This window comes from Athene noctua, chromosome 7 (genome assembly GCF_965140245.1).
Source record: "Athene noctua chromosome 7, bAthNoc1.hap1.1, whole genome shotgun sequence".
NCBI classification, from domain to species: Eukaryota; Metazoa; Chordata; class Aves; order Strigiformes; family Strigidae; genus Athene; species Athene noctua.
The window spans coordinates 30,936,698-30,953,109 of record NC_134043.1 but is presented as its reverse complement, the minus strand read 5'-3'; the positions used below and the strand labels follow the sequence as shown (position 1 = coordinate 30,953,109).

The 16,412-nt window shown below is 36.3% G+C and overlaps 1 protein-coding gene across 1 annotated transcript in view; it reads left to right on the top strand.

Annotated features, from left to right (window-relative positions):
* Window positions 1–1,773: 1,773 nt before the first annotated feature.
* Window positions 1,774–16,412, top strand: part of SPAG16 (sperm associated antigen 16) — a 417,235-nt gene continuing 402,596 nt past the window's right edge. The window contains 4 exon segments of the mRNA XM_074910337.1: window positions 1,774–1,854; window positions 5,895–5,941; window positions 6,350–6,448; window positions 11,816–11,943. Coding sequence (XP_074766438.1) covers window positions 1,800–1,854; window positions 5,895–5,941; window positions 6,350–6,448; window positions 11,816–11,943 — 329 coding nt within the window. The 5' untranslated portion in view covers window positions 1,774–1,799.

The window sequence follows — 16,412 nt, the reverse complement described above, 5'->3', positions numbered from 1 at the left end:
GGTACTGCTTAGCATTTTATTTGTTCAACTCTGTAAAGGCTAACAGCAAGCCTGTTGCTGAGAAAACTGAAAGGTATTAACTTTTGGATATTAATCATCTGTGCTTGCCTGTGTGACCTAAGTACAGCTATGCTTACCCTGTGATTTGTGGTGGAATTAAGAACTTCCCTAAGAGAATGAGACCTTTATTTGAAGCCATCCCAACTGCATTATGACTTTTTTTAATCCCTCAGTTTTGGAAGTACTGACTCATGGATGTGCTTTATGATGCCTCTTCTGCTTACTTGTTAGTTTTTTGAGATGCTTTGCTGGAGTTCAGGATTGGTCTTTTGGGTTGGATATAGACAAAAAAACATTGTTCTGATCACATCACTGTCCTCTGAAGAAGACAACCTTACAAGATAAAAAGAAAACTATGTGAGCATTTGCCCTCCATCTCTTGAACCCAGATGAGTTCAAGCCTTGATATTTATCAAACTCAATACAGTGGTGAAGCTGACAATCGAGAATTTATGAAGGAATACAACAGTTCTTTTCATCTTAGCAGAGCTGTGACGATCTTGTGAGAAAACACTGGGTTTTTATTACAATTTGGAGACTTTGACAGTGCCAAAGTACTCATCATTTCTCAAGAATATGTCTAAAATGGGAGAGGAATGGCAATCCTGTGTGACAATCTCTGGAAAGAAAATGTTAAAATAGTAGTTTTGCAGTTAACAGACCCACTTGCACGACTGCATCTTGTTTTTTTCAGGCTAAAGACTGAATTGAATGATATAATTCAATTTCACCCGCTTCCATCTTCTCTGATCTTCAAACTATAATTCAATTGTTAGATATTTTTTTTTCTCCCAAAGCTTCAAGTGAAACTGGTGCCTCTCTTTTAGGCCAGCTACTATCACTTCTTGTTTGATCCCTCCCCTGAGACTTTGGTCATTTATTTTCAGTTACTTTACATGAATTCAAGCAGTGATTCTGTATTCCTCCTGCATGTAAAGCCCATTAATTCAAGGGAAATTTAGGACTGGGACCTCTAAGCTTATTAAAAAAAAAAACCAAAAACCAAAACAAAACCAAAAACAACAACAACAACAACAAAAAAAAAAAACCACAACAAAAAACCACAAACCAAACCCAGAAAATTTTGTGTTGACTCCTGCAACCTATCGCAAACTCCTAGGAGTCATAACACATATTCTCCACAAATATACAGAACATGGTATGCATCTTTCTCAAACTTTTGCCTGGGAAAACTCCTGTTTTTAATTAAACTAGAACATACTGCAGGAGCTTAATTAAGCAATCAGTCCCAGAGGACTGAGCTCAGGTGAACCAGCAAACACCTGTTTCAGCTACAAAAATGTTTTTGCTGAAGAATAAATTAGCCCCTTCTTACGAGATTGAAGTTCTTTCCTCCCTTCTCCTGTTGTTTTCTTTCCATTTAAGAAAATGAGCATTTCCTAGCCAGAAAAGTCGCAGAAGCTGCGGGCAGGGGACACGGCGGCCCGCTCCGGCATCGCCCGCCACCACCCTGGCCGCCTCCACGGCTCTCCTCACCGTCCCCGCCGGGGCCGCTCCCTCGCTAGTAAAGTGCGTGAGAAGCTTCGTCTCGACTTAAAGGCAGGACCCTTTGCTACCTCTGGGGGCGAGAAAGTGAAGTGTGAGTAATGCTAAATTAAATTAATTAATTCCAATCGCCGCCCGCCGGCGCCCCTTCGCGGGAGGCGGCGGCGGGCGCTTCCTCTCGCGAGAGGCCGCCTCTGGCAACAGCACGACGCGACGGCGGGGAGGCAACGGCCATGGAGGAGGGGGCGGCGGCGGCCGGGGGCTCTGAGGCGGCCTTCTGCCTGCAGAGTATCCTTCCTCATCCTCCTCCTCGTCTGAGGCGGGCGGCTGGGGGTGCGGGCACCGCGGGGTCCCGCCGGTTCCCCGCCTCAGGTGGCGAGCGGCGCGGGCGGGCCCGTCTCCTCAGCGCTCCCGCTCTCCGGGCTTGTCCGGCCCGGGCCGGGGGACCCCGGGGGGGCAGCGTGCGGCCCTGCCAGTGCTCGCTGCGACCCCCCCCAGCAGGAGACCCGTGGGCTGCTAAGTTGCTTCAGAGGAAGGGGGGGGGCCCGAAAGCCCCCAGAACCCACCATATTGCTTGGTTTTGTAGGTTATTGCCCCTGAAACAGGGACAGTATGCGCAGTTGGATTTCTGTGTTTTTTCTTCCCTTTTAAGACAGTAAGGTCTTGCTCACTTTTTTTTTTTTTTTTTTCATTGCTGCTGGTAAGATCCCTTGAGTGACCCACAGGAAAAGCAGGGTAATTCTCTGCTGGTGGGGCAGTCTAAGCAAGAGTTAAAATTCTGAAGTGGAAGACTTATCGCCTTTCTTGTGCTAGGTGCTGATCAGTAAATGTAAAATATCTACGGAGGAGTGACAAGACTTGTTACTAAGACTCACAGTCCCACAATATGCGGCTGTAAAAGGAGATCCTTTAATTTCCCAGTGCCTGCCACACTAACTGGCTAGGTATTTGTGGTTTTGTTTAGTACTTTGTATGAACAGCTTATAAAGATTATGATACAATAACCTAGACATAATTTTATTTGCTGTGGCTTTTAGAGGAAAAAAAAAAATCAGTTTGAATTATTTTCACAATTGAGTTGTAGGAAATTATGTTATGGCTTTTAAATGTGTAATTTTTGGTCATGTGACCCAAATTCTAGTTTTCTCACTAAGTCAGATTAGCTCTATCTTTTTGATAGTTGTGAGCTGCTAAATCAAGATCTTTCAGGCTTTATTTTAGAGGCTAAACAATCAGAGCTTAAGTGTTAGGCTACCAGTACCTTAGTTTTTCCTGCCTTGCTAGCATTAAGCTATAAGCCTTTTAAAGCAATTAAAAAAAAAAAAAAAAAAAAAAAGTGAAAGGTTGTCCTTTGCGAGCTTGTGCCTCAGTTTCTACCTTCCTGAAACTGCACAGCTGTTTTTACACTACAAGATGTGCTTAAAAAATCAGTGCAACAGGATGCGTTAAAAAAATTTTTGACAGTGTTTGTTGGGAAAATACAGTTGTTCTAAAAAATAATTGACATGTTTTATTGTTCACCTGGCTATGATTTTTGAAAAAAAAAAAAGAGGAAAAAAAAAAATCAGTATTTTTAATATTTTAGTTTGCGCACAGTGTTTGCAATGACTCATAAATTTGGACCGTAGTGGATCACAAGGACAGTCAGGTCAGTAGAAAATTCAGGAAAAAAACCCCTGTGTTTGAAAGTGTTTCACTTATCAAGGGTATACTGCGGTGATGTTTCTGTCTGCATTGAAAGATGTGATAAATGCAGAAAGTAGTTGAGATGGGGGGGAGGATCATTCAAAAGATAGCTTCAGAAAAAATAGTCTCTGGTCAGATCACTAACTGTGGTGTGAAAAAATGCAGAGTACAGTATTTTATTTAAATGTACTTTATTTAAATTTTAAGTTGATAGATACTGTGCTATAAAGCAATGAAGAGGCTTAGGGGTTTCAGAGAAGCATGCAGATACTTAGTTTGTACATAGAATTACTACATATATGTGGAAATTGTGCCCTGCTTCATACCAAAAATGTACCTGGATATTCACGCCAGATAAACACTTTTAAAAGTCTCATTCTTTAAAGAGAATGTGTCGTCAGCTAGCTAGTGCTAGGATATCTTAATCTAATTTTAAAAAAGGGGCTTTTTAGAACATGACCCTAACTTCAGTATTACTGTGTCTTTTATCTTGGCTTGCCTGCTGAAAGCGTCCTAGCTTTTTTGAACAAACAAGGCATCCTATTCCTCCTGCTTTGCGCTTGCACCTTACTGCTGTTCTCTTTTTCTGGTGTAGTCAGCAGTTCAGATGAACTTTTCTCCCTCTGAGCTGAAGGAACAACGCCCAGGAATCAGGAGATGTTTCATTAGGACGTGGTCAGACACCAATGCAAGGACCAAAGCGTTCCTGTCACAGAATCGTAGAATCATCTAGGTTGGAAAGACCTTGTCGTACTAGGGAGCAGGCAGGCAATTGAAAGCTAGCCCAATGCTGAGTCTCTGGTCACTCTCAAGTCTCTTGAGTCAGCTCTCAAAAGTCATGTCTCAGCGCAAACTATTTTCATCTGGGTTCTCTTCACTTACCTTGGTGAACCCACATATGATCCTGGAGTACTGTGCTGAGAAAAGATGGATGTTGAACTGCACAATTTCTTTGCCCTCCCGTTAAAGTCAGAAGAGTTGATCCAGATTTTTTTCTGGTCTGATAGAGAACAGACTTAAGCCTGACAAATCTAATAGTTTGGGGGTTCCTTCCTTTTTTTTTTTTTTTTTGGGTTTTTGTTTTTGTTTTTTTTTGTTTTTGTTTTCACACTTGTGAAAGAAAGGACAGTAAACATTTTTTGGAGATGAGTTTCTGCATAGTTCAGATTTTAGAATGAACCATTCCAGAATCAGTCAAGTTAGAAAATTAGGCTTTTGCAAAGAGCAAAATTTGAGCTGCAGAAAGGAGGTGACTTGAATTCAAGTCCTGTGTTCAACATCTTCAGTCTGTGATGCGGTAACTGGGGGAGTAAATTTGGGGGCACATGTATTACAGGCATTTGTTTTTATGTACTAAGCCTAGATAGGAGATTCTTAAGAAGCGTTCATACCAGTTTACTCTTTATGTATACAATTTTTATAGTAAGCACGTAGTGTTGTCATGCAGTTGGAGGTACACAGATGTGCTTCAACTTGATTACCGAAAATTATGCCTTTATACATTCAATCTTTTGTTGTTGTTTACAAGAGAAAATGATCTCTCAATTTTTTATCTCAAATTTCTAGAAAGTGGTGGTTATCCTGTTTTGGGATGTGATCTTCAGCTGTTAGCCTTCCAGATGGTTACAATTTAACTGATAGTTTTGCTGATGCTGTGATGCTGGGGTCTTGAATGCAATGATGCTTTTACATATATATTGTACTGTGAGAACTGTAGCAAAAGGCCTGTTATTTAGGAGAATAATTCAGATTAGGGAAACTTGATGTAAAGCTAGAAAAGCATGTTTGTTTGGTTTGTTTTGTTTTTTTTTTTTAACCACCCTCTGTGTGTGAAGTACTGAATTGCTGGATTTTCTTTGAAAGTTAATTTCTGATTTATTTACGTGGGTCATTTGTAGGCTTACCAATTTCCTAGGCAAACTGTCAACAGAGCTAAAAACATTCATTCTTGTTGTATTTTCATGGGCTGTGAGGCTAGTGGATGAAAAAATGTTTACTTGGGTTTCATTTTACACCATTTGTACTTATTTTTAATGAAAACTTACTCTAAAGTGTTTGGAGGAACTGTAGATAATTTCCAATTTTTTTTACATTTTGAAAGTTCTTTATCTTTTTATTGTATTTGTGTTGTAATTATTAAGGCATTTGTATTAGCTTCAGTAAATGGTCTTCTAGTATTCAGTGTGTAATCTCAGATGTTCATGTTTGAACTCATACATCTGAATGTTATAAAAATGCCATTCTCTGGGAGTGTGAAGCTAGTTATGCTTGGAAGCATAAAGTCTGTGGAAGTCTTAGAGCAGTAAGACCCCTATGAAAACTGATGATTGGGTAAGTGAGAGCAGAATTTAGCTAGTATTTAATTCAGAACAGTGCTTGATTTCTAACTTTGATAGATCTGCTGAGACAAATTTTAATGGTGTTTAAACCTGCTATAAAAACTTTGTAAATTCTGTTTCTGTGCACATAGTTTTTGCTGAAGCTGGGCTTGTTCATCTAAAGGGTGAGAGAAGCCTTGAGAGTGTAAAGTCTTGTGTCAAAAAGAACAAGGGTGAAGGTGGTGGTAACAGATTTATAAATGGTTGTTTTAAGTTGGAACTCATCACAGATATCAGCTGTTTCATACTTAACAAAATCTGCAGAATTTACCATAACAGATGACTCTGAAGATGATTATCAGTATGAAGAGGTAATTTACTAAACTGATAATCTACTGATGATCAGTATTCGTGTTTCATTCTTTTGGTTTATTTCATCAATCATAAAAGCATCCTAGGACGAATGACATGAATCTCTTTAGTGTGCTGATGCTAGGCATATCTTTATTTTTCAAGGGAAGATTTAGTGTCAGTTGATTTGTTATGTTTTACTTTTATTTGAACATTAAATACATTTTAAAGATACAGGTATTTCTATTTAGACATTTCAGCTTATTTATAATGAATATTTCAGTAATGTGAATTCTAATTAAATATGGCAAGTATTCTTTTAACAAGAATTATATTCTTTTCAGTAGTCGTACTGGGAGTGGAAATTGTATTCTGAAAGAAAGATGCATAAAATATGTTGATACCTAACTTTAAATCATTTAATTTAGGTTCCAACAGATGATGAATTTAGTCTTCAGGAAGATGATGAGGATCTGTCAAAGGCTTTGCAGACTATTCAAGAGCAGGCTGAAGATGCCCAAATTTTAGTAAGAACTTCCTAAGCATTCCAAGAGTCTATCCGTAATTCAGTTGGCATTAGTGGCTGAAAATTTACACATCATAATTTATTTTAGTTATGAAATATTTGTGTGGAAAAGATTGTCTCTTATTTTTCAGAAGTTTCTAGGAGTAAATATATGCCACAGTGAAAAAGGCAACTTATGTTTTCCGGGTTTCATCTTCCTTTAACTTTTGTTCATGTTCCGTAAACAACCTGATATAGCAAATACATGTAACAAATATATAGATAGATTATTTAAAATACATTAATGTTATTACAGTGTATCAGTATTTTAGGGTTTGTTTCTTTATCTGGGTAGATTTAATGAGAGTGTGATCCCTGACACAGTAAAACTTCATGCCACAGAAACTGGTGTTTGATTACTTTGCTAAAAAAGATTATTTATATATTGGAAATAAAGAATGGGCTGTTACACTATGTTAAATCAAAATAGTAATGAAATTATCAATCATTTCACACCATTAGTTTTTGACGTTTTTTACATTTACAGTTTGATTTCAAGCCAGTCATGTAATAGTTCAGAGTTACGCAATGGGATTGTTATATTGCATTTTCCAAAACATGATTTACCTGAATTTACTTGTTTATAGCAATCTAACGTGAAAGTGCTTTTCCTTGCTGTGTTTCTAATATCACCACTGTCTTACAGCCTCATCAGTAAGCTGTCATCATAGTGTTTGTTTTGCAAAAGCGAATGATTAATAATGAAAAGATAAAATTATGTGAATGAGTCTTAATATCAAAATGAAGAAAAGATGTGCATTTTCTTCTGTACTAGTGCATATCAATGGATCAGTTTTTTATTTTAGATCAAACTTCAAATGAAAAATGATAATACTGGAATTTTATGTGTTTTGAAACTGAATATGCCTGAAAATTAAGGGAAAGATGGCAGAAGGTTTTAAGATTGAAGATGCTTAATGTTAGCCAAGTAGCAGAAATTCTTGATGTTCTTTAGGGATAACTGAAGTTATGTCTGGTTTACTGTGTGAGTTGACATTCAAATAAAAAGTGAGACAAGGATGAATATTTTTTATCTATTGATCTTCTGACAGTGCTATATTTTAATATTTTACCATTTTATTGATTTGTTGAACTTTGGTAGGAAACAATATGCTAATATCTATCCCATTTAATCAAACTGAAGAAAGTGTTACCTTAAAACAAAAGAAGAACGTGTGTGCTTAAACTAAAATTCTCTTTGATTTTGTGCTTATGCTAATAGATGTCTGCCTTCTTGCTTCTTCACTCGTTATTTGGGGGCCTCATTTTTTCCATAACTTTGAAACTGAAATAATATTTTCATCCTTTAGACAGAAAGACATGAATAGAAAAATGTTTTAATACACTTGCTAGTTCCTTGACAGCTTTCATAACGTCTTGCTGTACGTTTTGTGAGGCTCAGTGACTAGATTGTTTGATGCTAATTCACTGGAAAAAAACAAGCGCTGCAGCAAATGCTTTTGGTGGCCGAAGTTAGAAGCACTGTTTTCTGTGAATTAATATTGATTCAATATCCAAAATCTGAGCTAAGAAGCACTTCTACAACAGTAGAAGGCTGTTGTCTTCATGTGATAAATAATGGATACACTTTTTCAATTATTAGCTTCTAATCATGGCTAAACCGGCTTAAATTAGGTAACAGCCATATCCTGGAATAGCTACTCTGTGATGAAGTTTTAAGTGATTGTGTATATTTGCTGTTCATAGTATTTGTATACCTAATCCCATGTTAAAGGTTGCGTTTCAATACTAGATGCAATCTTTTTCTGAAAGAAATTATATAGAGAAAGCACAGATCAAGTGAGCATCCAAAAATACCGAAGTGATTTGCCAAATGCAGATATTATAAATATCCATAGTTTCTAAATTGAGTAACTACGTTTTCTTTTACACTCTGTTAAAAAGGTCAAGTGTAACCAGGAAAATCTAAGAAAAATGCTTATTTCCAAACTTCCTTCCAAAGTAATTAACACTAATTACTAAATGAAGAAGAGCAAACATAAGCAAATGAGAGATGGTGCTAGAGATGGTGTAGGAATTAAAGCTATGTTTCTACGAGGGATATTGAGAGATGTTTTCCTTCCTTCTGGATGTCTGCATGCATGCAGTGAAACTACTGCTCTTTAAAGAGTATGTTGAGGCTCCCTCACAGTTCATGTTTTTGTTTGGATCCCAACAGGGAAATGAGGGTGATGGAGCTCTAATCTGTAAATATTGTTTCCCCCTAGTCTGGTGGTGAAATGGCAGTTGATTCAAAATACAGCTGTGCTGGGCAGCACATGCTCTGGATGGCAGTGATTCTGCCTGCTGTTCGTGTTCTAGTCATCATTTGTCCTTTTCAGTCACAACTCTTTTTTTTTTTTTTTTTTTTTTTTTTCCTTCCCCTGGTTGTCCTTGTTTTGAGACATTGTAAATTAATATAAATTATTTTTAAACACAAGTAACAGAATATTTTGCATATGAAAGAAAATTTTCAGCTGATAGGGATCCTAGGAAAAGGATAAAGAGTTTCTGGAAAACCACTCACACAAAGCTTGCTGAAATACTTTCATCAGTAGTTACAGCTGTTACACTTCAGTGCCAGGATCTTTATTTTCTTAATATCCCAAATGATACTCTGAAGTCACGTTACCCTTCATTGACCATATATTTTATGTAGGTTTGATTTATAATTTGTTTGACCGTTCTAAAAATCTTTGAATTCTCTTTTTTATTCTTTTTTAGTTTAGTAAGCTTTGCAAGAGCATCTAATTTTATTTTCCAGAGGAATTATTAATTTATTTGGTGTTAATCTTTCTTCACTGGACAGAATTTTTTGCTAGTATTATGGAAGTCCTTAAGGTTAAGCTTTTAGCAATTATTTTACTGGTTAAGCTTTTAGCAATTATTTTACTGGCCATATTTGCAATCTTTACAGTCAAAATGTTTTAAAGATTTTAATTCAAAAGTAAATATTTATCTAAGAAATATTTAACAAAGCAAATATTTATTTTGTTTATTTTGATTTTAGTGGTCAGAATCCTTTAAGTTGTTTTAGTGTATGTAGCTTCTATAGGGTGTATTTGCACCACATTAATAGACTGTATTTTCCTTATTTCTAAATAGGTAAATATATACAAAAAATTAGTTGTGCCATTCTGTGGGTAATCACCCAAGGTTAATCTTAAAGAAGTCATTAGCCTAATATCACTCACAAAATCTGCAGAAGAGCCAGGAATTTAATTCTGGTTTCCTGAGGCCCTGTTCCAATACTGTGCCTGTTAGACTGCATTCATCTTCCTCTATATTGTTCCCTGCTCGAGCTTTGGTTCCTGAAATGATTCTCAGTGCTAGTATCTAGCTAATAAATTCTCTTCTGCACAGATGAAATGAATTCCTATCATATTTCCCTTTATTAAGGGAATCAAGCTGTGTCATTTCTTCCACAGACCGGCTTTATAGATGTGTTTGGGAAACTACAAGCAACAATATTAGACATTTGCCTCACTTAGAATAAAGAAAGAAAAGAAGGAAGAAAAGGGATGCAGCTGCATGTCTGCAGATGTACTCTCTTTGGTTCTTGTATTACCACAATTAGAAAATAGACCTGTCTGATGTACTGTATCTCTAGTAATAAAATATGCTAAATATTACATTGCACTTGGCATGTTGTATTAGTCATAATACAGTGGTACATGGCCATGATGGTACATGTACAATTCTTTCTGTTTATATTAGATAGTTTGCTTGCATTAAACACAACATTTTCTGTATTATACAAAATGGCTATGAGATTTTTCCAGTGTTTTTATTTTATCAAGAGAAATGCCTTTATCTCCAGGTAATTTATGCAGTCATCTTGATAGAGCTCCCACTAAGGACATGAATAAGCCATAAATGAATGGAGTTATCAAAAATCCCTGGCCTGTAGATTCGTTTTTAAATGGATGGAGGAAATAATTTGTAGTCACAGCCTTTAGTATGTCTTGATGAATATCTCCCTGGAATTTTTTTCTGTTTTCTTAGCATTGAAATGAAGGAAAGAAGGTAGGCATGTGTGGAAGCTGTTTCTGCTTCTCATCTCTACAGTGTTTGTTTTGTTTTGTTTTTAAGTGATATGTAACACGTGTTATCATAGAATCTGAGTTTTCTTCAAGTTATAGTTGTCACGCCCAGGTTTGTTCTGTCGTCCTCTCACCAGGAGGCAGGCACGTGCAGTGTAGTATCTTGTTTTAGACAGTAGATTGCATTGTTGAGCAAGTTCCTTGTAGCGTTATTCCCATGAGGAGTTCCCAAATGCTGATACCCTCATATTTAGGTATATCAAGTCACTGTAATCTATTTGAAGTCTGAATGAATTAAAGCCACATCTTTGGCTGCCAATTTGTGTCAGTCTCTCTTATCTGGTTTTCTTTAAATATATTTTGTGGGGGAGCAGGCTCAGACTGGGTCATATTTTACTTTTTCCATACCTCCTTGCATCATGAAATCCCTCTAAGAGAGTTTAATATTAAGCTATACACTGAGTGGGCTGAATGAGGTTGGGTGGAGGAAAAAAATTTGCATTGCAACAGAAAGCTGTGGAAGGGATTTCTTTCTTTTTTTTTTTTTTTTTTTTTTTTTTTTTTTTTTTGTCTATTCTGTAGTAGGATTGCTCTGTTTTGTTTTGATTCTGCTTTTGGCAACTGTGCTTGACCCATGAGCTGATCTTATCTGAGTAGCTGTCTATCTTGGTGGCACTGGAGGAGCTGCCTATGAAGCCTTGGTGTACCATCTGCATTCTGCTAGCACTTGTAACAATGTTGTCTGGCAGCTTTGCTCAGTGCTTGCATATGGATGTTGAGAAGAAAAGGAAGAATTGATCTTCGTGAGACTTCCTGATGATTGAGTTGCAGTTCTTTCAGTCTCTGTATTGCATGCATCATTACAAAAATAATAAGCCATTTTACTACCACCTTGGACTTCTGCATTTTTTATTAGATGAAGTACTGATTTTTCTCATCAGTAGTTTTTAAGGTTGCTGAAGGGTGCAGGAGTATGAGAACTAACGTTTTCTCTTTGGCCAGTGACAGAAGATCATCCATCAGTTTAAACAGTTTTGAGTCCATATCAGATTATGTCAGGTTCAGAATACTTGGTTAAATTGGGTGATTTTTGAGTTATTTCTCTATAACCTTTCACAGACCTTGACATTAGAAGGATCAGTGATTACAGATCTGATCAATAAAGACAAGGGTAACATTCATCTGTACTCCAGTAGATCTGTGACTTCAGATAAGTTCAGAAATAGAAGGTATGATAATTACATTTATCTTGTAGGTTAATAACAATTATCAAATTTTAATTTCAGGCTTTGCAATCAGTTCTGACTTCAGAAAAATCAGTGTCTGAAATACCTGAAGCAATGGATGACTTCTTCTGCAATTTTCTGGTCAGACTGGGAATGTCCAGAACCCTTGACTGCTTCCAAACAGAATGGTAAATGATTTTAAGTGACCATGTTACTCTGAGAATTAGGTAGTAGATGCTCAGGATTCAAATATTTTTAGTATTTCAGGTTGTATTTTCAGTGAACTCTTCTGAGGACAAGTTGTTCTTAAATATGTAGTGTTTTACCAAATAAATATATTCATGTTGAGAATGAGGATGCGGACAAGGACAGACTTTCAGGAAAGCTGACTCCAGGTACCTTTGAAGGAACTAACATTTACAAGCCTGAACTGATCACCTGAGGCCTCTTTTGTGACCAGTGAAGATAAATACTCTTTTTCAGGATGCAAATTATCTGAGTTAAGCCATCTCCTTTAAGATGAAATGAATTCAATTATATTTTTTCAAGTGTATTCTGCTCTTCACTGACTACCAGTGAAAATTAAATCCAGCTACAGTGTTGGAGTTGTCATGGGATCAAATTAGTCCAGTTCAAAATGACCAGCATTTCACTTCAGCAGTGCTGAGAAATCATGTGGTTTTGTTATGTTTTTGTCTTCCAGAACATGGGTGTCTGCTTAAAAACTGAATATTTTGTAGTGTGCTATAGTATTTGCACCTTAATTGTTTGGGTGGGTTTGGATATTCATGATAGCTACCTTGTATTTTACGTAGAATGATACTTGGTAATTTTTTGTACATCAATGGAAATTGTTTGGTTTTTTTTTTTTTTTTTTTAAATGTAATTCATCTGGTAATCAGAATAGTGAACTCTTGAGCTGTTACTATCTTATTTTTCCCAGCTTTTATAGATTGCAGGGATTTTGTCCATACTTTGTGCAGAAGTTTAAATGTGCAGCTGTGTCAAAATACTCCCGCTTCCTCCACCTCTCTTCATTTACGAAATCCCACAGGGTGTATAGCTTTTAAAATATTGATTAAGCATGATGTGCCAGGAATGCTGCAAAGCTGGAGAGGAGAGCTGAATTGTTTGGAGCAAAAGATAACACTTTGTAATAGTTCCAGTTACAAGCTTGCTTTGAAGCTGCAAGTTACATTGGACGGATTCTGAGAAGTGGAAACACCTCTTTGAATTATCTTCTAGGCAGTCTTTAAACATGAGAGGTTCAGGTATTTTTTAATAAGGTCTTCTGAAATAGTTTATTTTGAAAATTAGTAAAATTGAAAAGTTAGAAACATCTTATTTTTTCCTGCAAAAGCCTTGAAGTTTTTAAATTTTCTTAGAAATATTCTCTAATGGGGAATCATATTGCTGTCATTTGCACGGCTCTGGTCTTATTAGTGTAGAGCTCACCAATCAGGTGTTGCCTTTGGAATTAATAATGATCCACTTTCTGATAGCATAACAATGCGACTTAAATGATTCTTTAGAGAAGGGGCACTATAGTTCTGTATTCTTTTTCAACAAAAGAACCAATATGAATAGCATTAAGTTTGAAGTTTAACAGTTTTTATACTAAAAGAGAATTAATACTAGACAGGTATAAATAGTGACCTTTTTATGGAACTACAGCTTTCTTTGAAGCACTTAGAGTCTGAATTCATATCAATGGCAAAATTCAAATTGCTTTTTTAACAGAGCAATTGCAGGTCTTAGCAGGCCCTATCTTGTAAATCCTTAGCTATACATATATTTTTTTCCTCTATAAGTAATAATTTTAATTTCAGTAGCATTACAGTTGAGGATCTAATCTTACTGTATTGAGACTTTTGCGGAATTAATACCTTATTTCAAAATGTTTCAGGTTGGTTTGAAATAGATAATTTACAATATTAATGAAAGTGAGAACAGATTAGTGTACTTGGGTTCCTCATTATGTATTGGGATGACACACTTGCTCTCATGCTGTGGTGATCAAGTACTAATGGAATTTAAAATGAGAAATTAATTAACGTAGAGAAAATTTATCAAAAGGCTTGCTTTGAAATAATTGTCTGCCTGAGATCTAAAGGTCACTTAAATTGGACCAAATTATCTGTGTTTATTACAGAGTTTGAGGAAAACATTCTGTTATTCTATCCAGCTGTATAACATGTCATGATTTGATTATGTTTTAAGCCAAACCCACTATTTTTCTATGATGTAATGAATAACTTTAGTAACTTGTAGTGATTTTTTTTCTTACTTATGTAGTTTTTTGCACATACGCTTTTTTTTCCCTTCCAGTTATACTTTAAGGGACTTAAAATTAGACTTCAATATTTTTTAGAATATTTAATTTACCATTAAATTTTCTATTCCTTTGATATACAAGACTTTAGTGCTTTTGTTGCTTATTAAAAATACTGGATTGACAGCTTTGGAATATGAAGTGCAAGAGCTGATCAACTGTAAATTCATGCATCTGACAGTCTATACCTCCGAATCCCAAAGAACTCACTGCTGCTGGCAGCATGTTGCGAGTCTGATGAGCAGATGAATCATTTGCTGTTCTCACATATGCATGGAGCTATCGCTGTGATTAGTTAGTACACTCATCAGACTGGTAATCTCTGACTAAGTGTTCCTAGAGACCTGGCAGTGTTTCAGCTTGTGAGTAAAAGAAGAGCTGCAGACTAATTACGGAAACACAATTTGAAAATTCTTTTCTGTTTGGTGTGGTTAAAATTATGAATAAAGTTGCATCACCAAGCAAGGGTAAAAGCTATGTCTCTTGTTTGCCTTGCAAAGATTCCCTGGGCTGTGTGTTAACGGAGCAAATGCAACAAAGCTACTATATCTTCTCTGAGCATAAAGGTAGACTCCTTACAAAACAATTCCTTTTTGCAGAATGAAGAAAATGGATATAAGTTTTGATCCTCCATGTCACAATTCCCTGAAGACAGTCAGGGAATCAGTCTACTTATTTCAGGCAGACCTAAGTTTCCTCTGCTCTGTGTCCTATTTGACCTGGAAATCATACGGTCACATTAATGTGCATTGTGCTCTGAGTTCATAAATCTGGAGAGAAACAAACGTCATCAGTACCAGGACAGCTTCACACTAAAACAGATACTGGTTTTGGATTAGAACTGGCTCAGAACGCAAGTGAAGTAACCTCAGGTTTGATTTGCAAAAAGTCATGTGGACATATCTACTTTCTTGCCTACATAAGAAGCATAACATGATAATATAAATGTTCTACTTATATGCCATAATAGATTGGGGGAGTGTACCAGGGCAAAAAGGTCCTTTATTTTTCTGTGCTCATGTCTTTCTTAGCCTTCTATTGAAACTGTTTAAGAGTTATCAGCTGGAATGATAGTTTTCTGTAAGAAGTTCTTGTAAAAGCTAAAATTTGGAATTTTGATCACTGAATACATCTCTAGGTGAGTTATCCCTTGGTAAAGGATTATCCTGAGCTACATATCAGTTTATTGCAGGGCCTGTAACTGTTGCCTCTCTGCAACCTGATTTCTTTAGAACTCTTAGAAACTTGGATTCCATGTCATGTATATAGTGATAACGTATTATTCTTAGTCAGTCTGCACTGGTCTTTGATCCTAAAATCATAGCTGACCATCTGTTCCTTAGGTTTCCAGATTCTTGGCTAATTTTAAATAGCAATTCAAGAATAATAACAACTCAGTTTTTCTGAAAAGCTTAGAAAAATACCCGTGTGTGCATGGAACTAACTAATTTAATTTGGATCATAGTTCCCCCTATAAAAGTGAGAACAATAGCTATTTGTCAGTTGGCTAGGTTAGTAGGAGTTCTGTAAGTTTTACAGGACTAAGTTGATGAAAGATAATGAGATTTCACAATGCAATGTTGTTGTGTGGTTTCCATTTCTGCTACATGCGCACAAACCTTCATTTTTAGTAGTGTTCTTAGACAAGGGTGTAGCGAATTTATTGGCATTAATTGTATTTCATTAAAATTATCTTTCAGCGTTCTTAGCTCTGCTGGAGGCTAAGTTCATCAATTATCCATCGCGGATGTGTCTGTGCAGAAATTTGATGGTTTTCATGAGGTACAGTTAGGGCATTCAGTGGATAAATTTTTCTGGCAAATAAAGGAGCGTGTGGAGTTGTGATCACCTGCAATGAGAAGTGCCCTTATTTGCTGTATTTTCAATAGGAATTGTAACCTGCTCATCAGTCAGTGTTTGAGTTTGGGTGTTTTTTCAAATAAAAGACTAAGGTTCTTAGTATTAAAGTCTGTTGCTACTCTAATTTACTTAAGAAAACGAAGTGATGATAGAATTAATTTTGCTTTGGAGATGTTCTGTTTAACTTTTCAAAGACCTTTCATCTACTGATGGTGAATGTGGGTGACAGCTTAATTCATAGGGGTGAGCATTCCTCGAAGTATCCACAGAATGCCGATAAGTGGCTGACTGTAGGAAGTCATTTGGACATAAGAGTTTCTAACATTCCCCTTAATTTTTTTGAGTAAGTTAAGTAAAAGTTGCTTGTCAAGTAAGAATCCCTTATTCTACATACACTTTTTGTTTCTGCAACATGTTTTATTGATCTATGAATGCTGTGCTTCTGTCTTCAAGCTTCAAATCTGC